Source organism: Oratosquilla oratoria, chromosome 41 (genome assembly GCF_046742065.1).
Source record: "Oratosquilla oratoria isolate Oo_2021 chromosome 41, ASM4674206v1, whole genome shotgun sequence".
Lineage (NCBI taxonomy): Eukaryota > Metazoa > Arthropoda > Malacostraca > Stomatopoda > Squillidae > Oratosquilla > Oratosquilla oratoria.
Window position 1 is genome coordinate 44,172,295 of NC_134817.1, and position 11,010 is coordinate 44,183,304.

The window sequence follows — 11,010 nt, forward strand, 5'->3', positions numbered from 1 at the left end:
TCGTGATATTTGCATTAGTAGTGGGCCTTTTGTATCTTACGGTGCATACACAAAGCAAGTAACCCTCTACGGCCCATCATCAGTCAGACTCCACCCCGACGTACCGGTTAGCTAAACAGTTAAAGGAAATCCTAACACCCTACACCCATTCCGGATATAGCCTTATATCTTCTAAAGACTTCTTAGACATCCTGAGAAGAACTCCAGCCCCCGAGGAGAGCAAAATTGCCTCGTTGGACGCCGAATCCCTCTATAGGAATATAGTTGTTGGCAGAACTATTAAATTTATCATCCAGAGAGTCTACCACAATGACAACATTCCCACCTTAGACATCCTTGAACACGCCCTACGCTCTCTTTTTTAGCTGTGCACCAAAATAATATCTTTTAGAAGCCCAAGAGGACACATGTATGTACAAACAGACGTGGTGGCAATGGAATTTCCTCTTGGGGTCCTCTTTACCAATTTCTTCATAGAAACAATGGAAGAAAAGGTCCTGCTGAGAAGAAACTTAGTATCTACTGTAGATATATAGACGACCTCCGCCAGAGACTCTTGGAAGATTCAGGCCTCATTTTTACCACCGAAACAGGGATAACCCGTCATCCAGTAGGTGCCAAAATAAGGAGGGAAGAGGGGGAGGGGAGTGGAGTGTGATAGGGATGGAATAGGTGGTAGTGGTTTTTATGCCTCTGTTTTTTGGCTATGTAAGGACCCCTTCCCTTTCCTCTGGTATAGGTGCAATTCGTTGTGGCTGCGCTGATGGTCGTTGAGCTCCTCACCTCGGGGAAACCACTTGTTTACACCCAAAGCCAACGAGCGAGTCGGCTTCGTGCTTCAAAGCCCGGGAGGACTACGCCTGCGCGAAGCGTCCACATCGGCAGTTTTTGGGGTATATATACCCCTCTTCCCCCAGCGGCAAAGCAGAACTTGATTTGAAGACAATCTGCGAAGATTACCCATCGCCACGCCAATCATCACAAGTCTTGTCAACTCCCGTCGTAGTCTACTCGACGTCAAGTCTTCTCATCACTGCTGTTCTCCGAATGGAAATCATCTTCCGAGTGGGCTGGAACGGTTCTCCCCTATACATCACAATCATTGATTGTTACTCCGTTGCTGTAGTAGGGAGGTCTAAGTGCTGAGTACCTCGCATTACAAATTGTGTTTCTGTCATCAAGATCCGTTGTGCTCTGTAGTGCTACCCTTTTGATGGTTGCCTTCGTATGATGTATTCGAAAATCCTTTAGATATTTTAAAGTTTTCCGTGTTTTGATTTGATCCCAGCAGATATAGAAGCACCCGAACTGACAAGACTCTCTCGTTTAAGTGCCGAGAGAACCTAATTCCTCGTTCGCCCTCACAGGCTACCTCTCTTATACAGGAAAAAATACTTCTTTGTCGCGGCTAGTGCCGCTTAAATTGTTTTTATCGGCTTAAGAAACCTGCACAGCGAAGCTATAGCGGTAATCCCCTACCACACTCCTGGCCAAATGGCCACTTCCGGAAGGGAGTGTGTGGTTGGACATTCCGCATAAATCATCGGAAATTTAAAATTCCCGGCTCTGTGCAGGTGGCGCAAGCGTCTACAACCCCACCTCCCCCTCCCTATCCCCTCCCTTCTTACTCGGCTGCACGGATTGAGCCGTCACTTCAATGAGAAATGAAGGCTTCGCCTGTGGGAGGAGGGAGGGACCCTAAATCTGTGCAGGTTTCTTAAGCCGATAAAAACAATTTAAGCGGCACTAGCCGCGACAAAGAAGTATTATCGGCTGAGAAGAAACCTGCACAGCGAAGCTAAGCATGAGACGAGGATAGGTGGGAGGAGAAGGTGAAGCCCAAATTGTAGTCGAGGACAGGGCTCAAGCCGTTATTACGTGTGTCTCGTATGGGAGACTATTCATCTTATCATTCAGTAGAGGGGAGACAAAAAGCATCAAGTACTTATATCGATATCAATATCAATATATATATATATTCATTTGTTTATTTTTCATAAAAATAATATTGTACAATTTACATAGTGCATAAATTCTATGTAGAATATTGTATCTTGCTCAGCGGTTCCTGGGCCTTCCCCTACCCCTCGGTCGCCCTTTGCCCCCCTTCTTTTGCGAAGAGAGGGGTGGAGCCGTTCCCATGGCGACACATGGGACAGGGGTGATCGAGTGGTAGAGATACCGTGTCTTGAAGGAAGTTGCTGATGCCCAGCCCCCGAGGTCCTGCACCCGTTCCACAGAGTGGGTGCGGAGAAACGCCAGCGATGCCGCAAGGCCTCTGATGTTGTGGGCGTGGGGGGCATGGCCCGGGTCGGCCTTCTCTATAACGCGGCAAAGTAGACGCGCCAGGGACCTCGGGGTTAAGGGGTTCCGAGATTTCGAATTGTAGAAGAGATGATCCTCGGACACCCCTTCCGTGCGTTCCACGTAGTCTTTAAACGCACGGACCGGGCACAGCGGGTGTGGGTTTCCTTCCTCCAGGAAGGATGGTATTCTGATAGGGCCAATCATGTCGTCCGCCTGCTCATTCTTGGCTAGGAATGTAGGTGATGGAGCGAGAGTTAGGGCAGAGCAGTCCTCCTCCAGTTTGGAGGAGGACTGGTGGCGGGTGATCGCCGCCAGCTGTGACGCCCTGTAACCCGTAGCCAGGGCGAGCAGAAAGACGGCACGTTGAAGGAAGTGTTCCTCCTCCATGATGGTCCCTTCGAACGTCAGGTACTGCAGAACACGATGCAAGGACCAGGCTAGGACCGGCTGACGTCTCGGCTCTCTCGAGGCGCGGATCCCCTTCATTAGAAGGTTTCGCGCCCTTTGTAGCACTCTGATGTTCATGCCGAAGCAGAGTGGATCAGCGAGGGCTGCGTAGTGAGCCGAGATCGTCGCCGGTGCCCTGTTGGTGGTGTCAGCTAGCCAAGACAGGAAGTCCAGAACTGTGCTAGCGGAGATGGTCACTATCGCGTGTCTCCGAAGGTTGGGAGGGTTGTTGGATCTGGATGACGGTCGGGACCGTAGCGAAGACGCGGTCTGTCGCTTCCTGGTCGAACAGACCACGGGAAAGGGGAGCTGCTCTCACCACGCCCCGGCGAGCTATCTCCGGGGCCGACCGCGTTGCAGACTGACGAGCTGCCAAACGAGCCGCGGTGAAGGCCCTCGCTGCTGGGGGTAGGGCTGATGACGCCATGTTGGCTGTACCCTCTGCCACGGTAGAGAGTGCCGCCAGGGTGTCTCTGCATACAGAAAACACGCGAATCAAATTAGTAGGGCGAGAAGGATCCCGATCCCCGGAGGGTGTAATAAAGTCACATCGCTCAATTGTAGAACGTATAACATATGCGAGGCCGAGGTCGTTTCCGAACGACCTCGTCCTCGGGCGCTAGTCAAGAGGCTCCGTCCTGGGTGAAGACGCTACCTGAGCGTCTCTCGCCAGGACAGGTCTGGACCCTCTGTATAGATTGAAATATCCCACTCACCTCAATTCTTCCCGCGGGAAGTCCTCAAAGCTCGTGGCGAGCGTCGTCAGCCAGTTCCTCATCATCGCGATTGCCATGACGGTCGAGATGGTAGAGGCAAGGTCTTGTCTGGTCGAGGCCTCCGTCGTCAGCAACTTAGCCTCCGGTTCACTAAGTTGATGGGGGAGGGCGGGGTCCCTGCCTGAGTGCCATAAGCAATCGCGCAGGCCCTCCGGCGCGAAGGGTGGTGGCAGGACGACGGGGAATGATGAAGGGATATGCCGTCGAGGAGGAACCGTCTTGGGTTGGTCTTGGGCCCGCTCGAAGAGAGCAGGGATGTCTAAGGCCTTCTCCCCTTTCTCCTGCGGGAACCAGGCGTTTGGGGAGAATGCTACCGCCGGTGAGTCCCCCGACCTGTCGACAAACATATGCCCATCAGGGTTTAAACGAGGGTTCTCCAGGAGAGCACCTAATGCGTCCAGAGTGTTAGAGGTGGAAATCCTGGAGGGCGTGGAGGCCGGGGCGGAGAGGGGTCGAATCTTTTATAGAACCTTAGCCCCCTCCTCGTCGTTGGCCCACTTTAGGATAACGTCATCTCTCCTCCTCCAGCCCTCCGGTAGCGAGTAGTCGGGAGACCAGGCCACTAGCTTGTGGCCTTCTCCAAACGAGTACTCCCAGGACCGGGGAAGGTCACACCATGAGAAGGGGCGGAACTCAAAAGAGTCCGTCATGGTAGGAGGATAAGGTAAAGAAGAACTGTAGTGGTCCTCCACCCCGTCCAATCCGACGGACGTCTGATTGGGGGGTTCCTCCTGAGAGGGGCCTTCTAGTCCTATACCTGTCGCCGGCACGGAGGGGCGGAGGGAAGGACCAGGAGGGAGAGTGGGAGGGGGGGCTAGAGCCGTAGGTTCAATAGGAGGTTGCTCTGGAGAGGGGTGCGTTATGATTTGCGCGGCCTGAAAGGCCGGATAATGTGATAGGGCCGATTCAAGGACGGGGCCTATCAGGGACGGAAGGAGGGCAGCCACTTGGGCAGCCAGAGTTCCCTCTCTCCTCGTTTCGTCCTCCGGCTCCCTGCCCTTGTGGGGTTTACGGCGAGGAAAAGGAGAGCGAGGAAGGGAGGGTGAGTTGGGGGGAGAGGCTGTGGAGGGTGGGGACAAGCTGAGCGTCCTGGACCTCGGTGAGGCAGACCTCTTTTTCGAGCGAGATTTCCTGCCGGGTTCACGCGAGTGAACTAGGGAGGAAGACGAGTTCGTGGGGGTGCTTGACAAAGCAAGCCGTAAGGGTTTTAAGGACCCTTGATGGTCGGATGTATGGGGCTGCCGAGAGGCCTGAGGACGCTCGGGGACACCATACTCCCGAAGGAGTTCGAGGGCGGCTAGCTTGGAACGGGTATTGGGAGGAGCAGCACGAATCTCCTCAACCCGCGCTTTGCACACAACGCAGGCTAGGGGGTTAAAGCCAGCTTGTGAGAAACAAGGGGCATGGCGGGAGCAGAGGTCGTGGTGGCCGTCTGACGAGATCCTGGCTGTGCAGCCGGATTCCACACACAAGCGTTTGGTCTGAAAATAGAATAATGATAATCATAGACGGGGTGTCCCAAAGGTGTCTGGACACAACACCGAAGGGGAAAAACTGCAGGAGAACAGGTAGGGCTCCCTACGAGAACACAAGAGCACGAGCAGGAACCAGACTTACCGGCATGAAAAGAAGGTGGGTTGTTGAGTGACCGACTCGTCTGGTTCCGCGATGCTAAGTGACGGCTCAATCCGTGCAGCCGAGTAAGAAGGGAGGGGATAGGGAGGGGGAGGTGGGGTTGTAGACGCTTGCGCCACCTGCACAGAGCCGGGAATTTTAAATTTCCGATGATTTATGCGGAATGTCCAACCACACACTCCCTTCCGGAAGTGGCCATTTGGCCAGGAGTGTGGTAGGGGATTACCGCTATAGCTTCGCTGTGCAGGTTTCTTCTCAGCCGATAAAGGCTTTGGTATGGTATGTATAAAAACAGTATTAACGGTTCCCTTCCCTTTCTAGATGTACAAGTCTCCTCCTCTGATTCTGGATACAAAACCACTGTCCATGTGAAATCAACCAACAATAGATGGTGTCTATATGGACAAAATGAGTGCCCCGTAACATACAAAAGGTCCACTATTAATGCGTGTCAGGATGGCGCTCACCCATTGTTCAGACTGGACATCTGTTCACCACGAACTTCAATGGACCCCCAAGTTCTTGTAAATAACGGTTTCCCTAACTACATTGTTGAGAGATCTATCAAAAATGAAATCGACCCTTGGTACCCAGGACATAACCCCTACACCGACGCCCCATTCTAGACATCCATAAAACTGTTTTACAAAAGCTACATGGTATCAGCATATAAAACCGAAGAAAGAGTTATAAAGAATATTATCCACTGCAACGTAAGACCAATACCCGAATATAAATATCTTAAATTTATCATCTTTTACCAGTCCAAGAAGTCTCCCAGCCCTCTATTAAAAAACAACCCCTTTCTTCCCCTGAGCCTCCTCAGAGGAGAAACGTCATCTACATACATACATATGAACAAGTAGACTCTGGAACCCGTACTTTTTATGTATAATAAATATGTATGTAATTGTATATATACATATATATATATATATATATACACACACATATATATATATATATATATATATATATATATATATATACATACATATGTGTGTGTGTGTATGAATATATATATATATATATGTATATGTATAACACACACACACACATATATATATATATATATATATATATGTATGTATATGTATATATATGTATATGTCTATACACACACACACACACACATATATATATATATATATATATATATGTGTGTGTGTGTGTGTGTGTGTGTGTGTGTGTGTGTGTGTGTGTGTGTGTGTGTGTGTGTGTGTGTGTGTGTGTGTGTGTGTGTGTGTGTGTGTGTGTGTGTGTGTGTGTGTGTGTGTGTGTGTGTGTGTGTGTGTGTGTGTGTGTGTGTGTGTGTGTGTGTGTTGAATTTAAAACGTAGTCTTGGAAAATAAGATTTGAGGTGATTTTTTTTTTGTATATTTCGATTACTCTCCTTGGTCCTCGTCAGCAGATACATTGTAAAAGGTGACTTACAAGAGTATATTTATAAAGGATGGGTACTGCATAGGGCGACAAGGAAAGAGTCTTAGGTAACGTGCCCTTGGTGGGGTGTACGATGGTTATTACATTTAGTGACATTTGAAAAAAAAATAATTGTTGACTGGTAATGATGTTATGCAGGTGTTCATTGACCTAAATAACATCATTCTTCCTGTCTTCTTTAATTCACAAATCTCTGCCTCATGCAGTGCCGTGGACACTGTACACTCCCTCGCACAACCTTATTTTTGTTTGTTTTTTGTCATCCCAGAATACCATTATTATCACCCATTGTAAACCTCTCACTTTGCTTTTTTTATGTTTACTTTCGCCTCTCTCCTTCCACATACCTTCCCAAACTCCGTCACTAACTGTTTTACTGCTCTATTATTCGCAAACAATAACTGACTTTCTTCCTATTTCACCCTTACATTTGAAAAATATCATCTAGTACTTTAAATTTATTTTCTCTATTTCATGGAGGTATACTGTTCTGTTTTTTATTTTTTATTCTGAGTTTTTCAATTTGATTCTGTGAGAGAGATTATGCTCTCCACCCAACACTAAATCAATATCAACACACTATTGTCATAGAAACAGGTACAACCACTCCAAAGAAGGCACAAAAATATGTCAACTTATACAACAATGTCCAGTTGCCTTGGTGTACTTAGTTTCAACAGAAACAAGCTACATATTCATGAACACTTTTACTTGATAGTACTTTCTTACTTTGTTTTATTAATTTGATCGGCCTAGTTATGTGACCACTTAGAAAGACAGTATACAATCGTGTTTACAAGATTGAGACATCCCTGAGCGTTTTGTAGTATGGTTATGTCGTTTGTTGCTGATTTTTTATATGCATATATTATATAGTATTTACTTTACACATTTAGGTATTTTTGTACAGAAAAAACACACGTATAACTAAACAAAAAAATAAATTTTTGCGAATTGAAAAACGTAAGTATCATCAAAACTGCTTGTATGGTATATATAAGAAATAGTTAACATACAAATTCAGTAGATGGTTGATTTCTACTGTTCCTTCCCAATCTCTGTAGCAACTTTAATTATATTATTTTTGGCTAATAGTGAAATATCTAATTCATCTTTAGATATAGCAAATATCAAAACTTTAATGGCTGCATTACTAATGGCTGTTAACGAGATTTAAAAAAAAAAAGACAAAATTTTGAAAGAGCACGTAATACAATATATATATATATATATATATATATATATGTATATATATATATATATATATATATACATATATATATATATATATATATATATATATATAAGTGAATATTCAACTAGAGTTGGCAAGATTCTTAGGTGTTCACCGGCTATAAAACTTTACAAGGGATTCATGACGGGTATTTGCAAGAAGGGCGTGACGATTTGCCTACTTGTCGGTCGTTTCCAAAATTCCTGAGCACATTCTTATTCGCGTGAAGAAGCAGCCCCATAGGGTTAAAACTCGGTCTATGGACGAGCCCAAAATCTTTCTCGACCTCGACTGAATTTCCTTTAACTCCTTACTTAAGGTCAAATGATAACCAGCGACAGTTATTCTTTCACTATAACAACACAGTGACAATAATATTGGGTTCAGATAGGACTTGAGGTAGAATTGTTGAAATCGGTTGAGAGCCCAAGACTTACATTAAGCTAATTAAAATTGCCTGACAGCAACTAGACCAATTACTTGAAAACGGCGACACAAAAGCAGGTTTGTCGAGTTACCACCCGATCCTTAATAAAAATAAAAATCAATCATGATTAAGGTCTTTGCTCTAATGACGTAGCTTATCAATTATCTTCTAGCAAATATCAAATGATTTCATTCATCTGAGGATAAAGCTCAGTACTTCAAAAATCGATATCATCACATCGAATTGATAACGTCGACGGAAAAACGCCACTTTGAAAACAAATTACCTCATTGGCTGCAATCGTCATCAAACAAAGTACCTAAATAATTGTGTATTTTCGACTCAACGATCGGTATATCTTTATGACAAAGATTATTTTATTATGTTTTAAACTGACATTTACATTATCAGCACCAAGACTGATTATCATGCATATAGAGTGTAGCCGATAAGTAATTAAATAGTTTATTTTTATCTTATCTTTAATGGATTACATTCAAATTCAATGAAAAACAGAAATTCTCTGTTCGTAAAATATTCACTTTTCTCGTAGGCAACTCGATCAGGCAAGATATTACTGTACAAGAGAGAATTTTATATACTAAAATATTCTATTTTATTTTCTCCATGTGCCTATGATGTTCTTACTAATTTCTTTATCTCTCTCTCTCTCTCTCTCTCTCTCTCTCTCTCTCTCTCTCTCTCTCTCTCTCTCTCTCTCTCTCTATATATATATATATATATATATATATATATATATATATATACCTATCTATCTACAGTATATCTATCTGTCTATCTATCTATCTATCTATATCTATCTATATCTATCTATCTGTCTGTCTGTCTGTCTGTCTGTCTGTCTGTCTGTCTGATAGATAGATAGATAGATAGATAGATAGATAGATAGATAGATAGATAGATAGATAGATAGATAGATAGATTAGTAGGTAGACAGATGGATAGTGTTACATAGATGAGTATTCTATATATGTAATGTATAAAGATGATTATTAGTTTGGGTAAAAAAGATGTCATTCTACGCTCGACAATGGAGCATGCGGTTTCGACGTCACAGGTAGAAAGCGAAAATGTTTTGGATCGATGTCTTAATACTCTATTGATTCATGTCTAACTCTGTCAGATGCATTATCAATTTATATATTATTTTGTAATAATGTCATATCATATGAGTACTATGTTCTCTATTGAGGCAAGACAAATTTCTGTAGTTATTTCGAGGTAAGGGATGATACGTTCTTATCGTTTGGTTCGAGAATTGGATTGGAGATGTTCCGGCTGTGAATTAAGTCTCTTCCTCCCCCTGTCTATGGCGGTGACGCGGGAAGCCTAGACATTGAATCTCTTGGTAATAATTTCTCTTTTATTTCCATTAAAATTGTGAATAATTTGGAATCATGTTTAGAATTTATTATTCTGTTTTATGTTCCTTGCTATAATTATTTTGATTAATCCTATTAACTTTAATGAATAATATTGAACGTTAGATGTGTTTAATTTTTCTTAATTTTCATGATAACGCAAAATTAAGTGGCGGCATATTAATCTATAAATCTTGGAAGAATTTTAATGCTAGGAGTCAGAAGTATTCGTAAGATTCGTAACATATAAGTTGCTGACCTTGCCAGGAATTGAAAGGTAAAGTGAAAGAATTACCAACGAGAATTTTAGTATTAGATAGGATCAATAATGTGAGAAAATGAGGTCAAACAAAGAGGAGGTATGGAGTTTGTAGCGAGACAACCCACAGAGAGAGAAATTCAAAGTCTTACCGTAAACGAGTTGAGGCTGGTGGCACGATGTCTAGGAGCTGAGTACGTCCATGATGTGAATACAGTAAAACAAAATTCATGCGTATTGTGGTAGCTATGGTGCTGAATCGAGATGAAAGTGGGCGATGGGAGACGAAGGAAGGGCAGAAAGAGTAGAGTGTCTGTCACTTCAGAGAGTGAGGAAGAAGGAGAAGAGAAAAGAGAGAAGGGTGAATCTCGAAACAATAAATCTCGATTAAGCGAATTGTGGTTGAAGTTACAGATAGCTAGAATAGAAGCTGAAGTTAAAAGAGAAGAAACTGAGAGAGCTAGGATAGAGAATGCAAACCTTTAACTTCAAGCTCAATTGCAAGAAAATAGACTAGTGCTACCAGACTCTCAACTCACGTATGAAAGACACAGTTTTGATGTGGTGCATAACGCTAAATTGCTACCGGAATTTGATTAATCACAAGTAGATAATTACTTTAGAACGTTTGAAGGAATGGCGAAAGATCATCAATGGCCGAAGGAGTATTGGCCTGCATTGTTGCGGACAAGCTTCAGAAGTAAACCGCTAAGGGTATACGGTGCTATTACGAACTAACTAAGCCGAGTATTCAACAAGACTGTGAGCTGGTATCTGAAGCTTATAGGATAAAGTTTAGGAATTCAAGAAAGCAATTTAATACCTCACACGTTGAATTTAGTAGAGAGAAACAAATGTTATGGGACCACTGGTTGAGATCCCGCAACATTAATGAAGATTATAAGAAAATGAGTTACTGTTGGTAGAAGAATATCTGAGATCCATCCCTAAAGAGATGTCCTTGTAGTTTTAGGAAAAAGAAGTCTCAAAGTTGGAAGAGGCTGCAGTCTTAGCAGATAAGTACAAAATAATAAAACCTGCTGCAGGAAAATTCCCATTTACTCCAAGGGAGAGGGAAGAACATCCAAACATCTCTACCT

At 43.8% G+C, this 11,010-nt stretch overlaps 1 protein-coding gene across 1 annotated transcript; it reads right to left on the reverse strand.

The window, feature by feature from the left end:
• Positions 1-2,791: 2,791 nt before the first annotated feature.
• Positions 2,792-10,480, reverse strand: LOC143021182 (uncharacterized). The gene is made up of 5 exons (XM_076178474.1): positions 10,450-10,480; positions 10,063-10,100; positions 5,148-5,434; positions 3,471-3,863; positions 2,792-3,227 (listed from the first exon to the last, which is right to left on the reverse strand). The coding sequence occupies exons 1-5, from the start codon at positions 10,478-10,480 to the stop codon at positions 2,936-2,938; spliced, it is 1,041 nt and encodes a 346-aa protein (XP_076034589.1). The 3' UTR covers positions 2,792-2,935.
• Between the last annotated feature and the right edge of the window lie 530 nt (positions 10,481-11,010).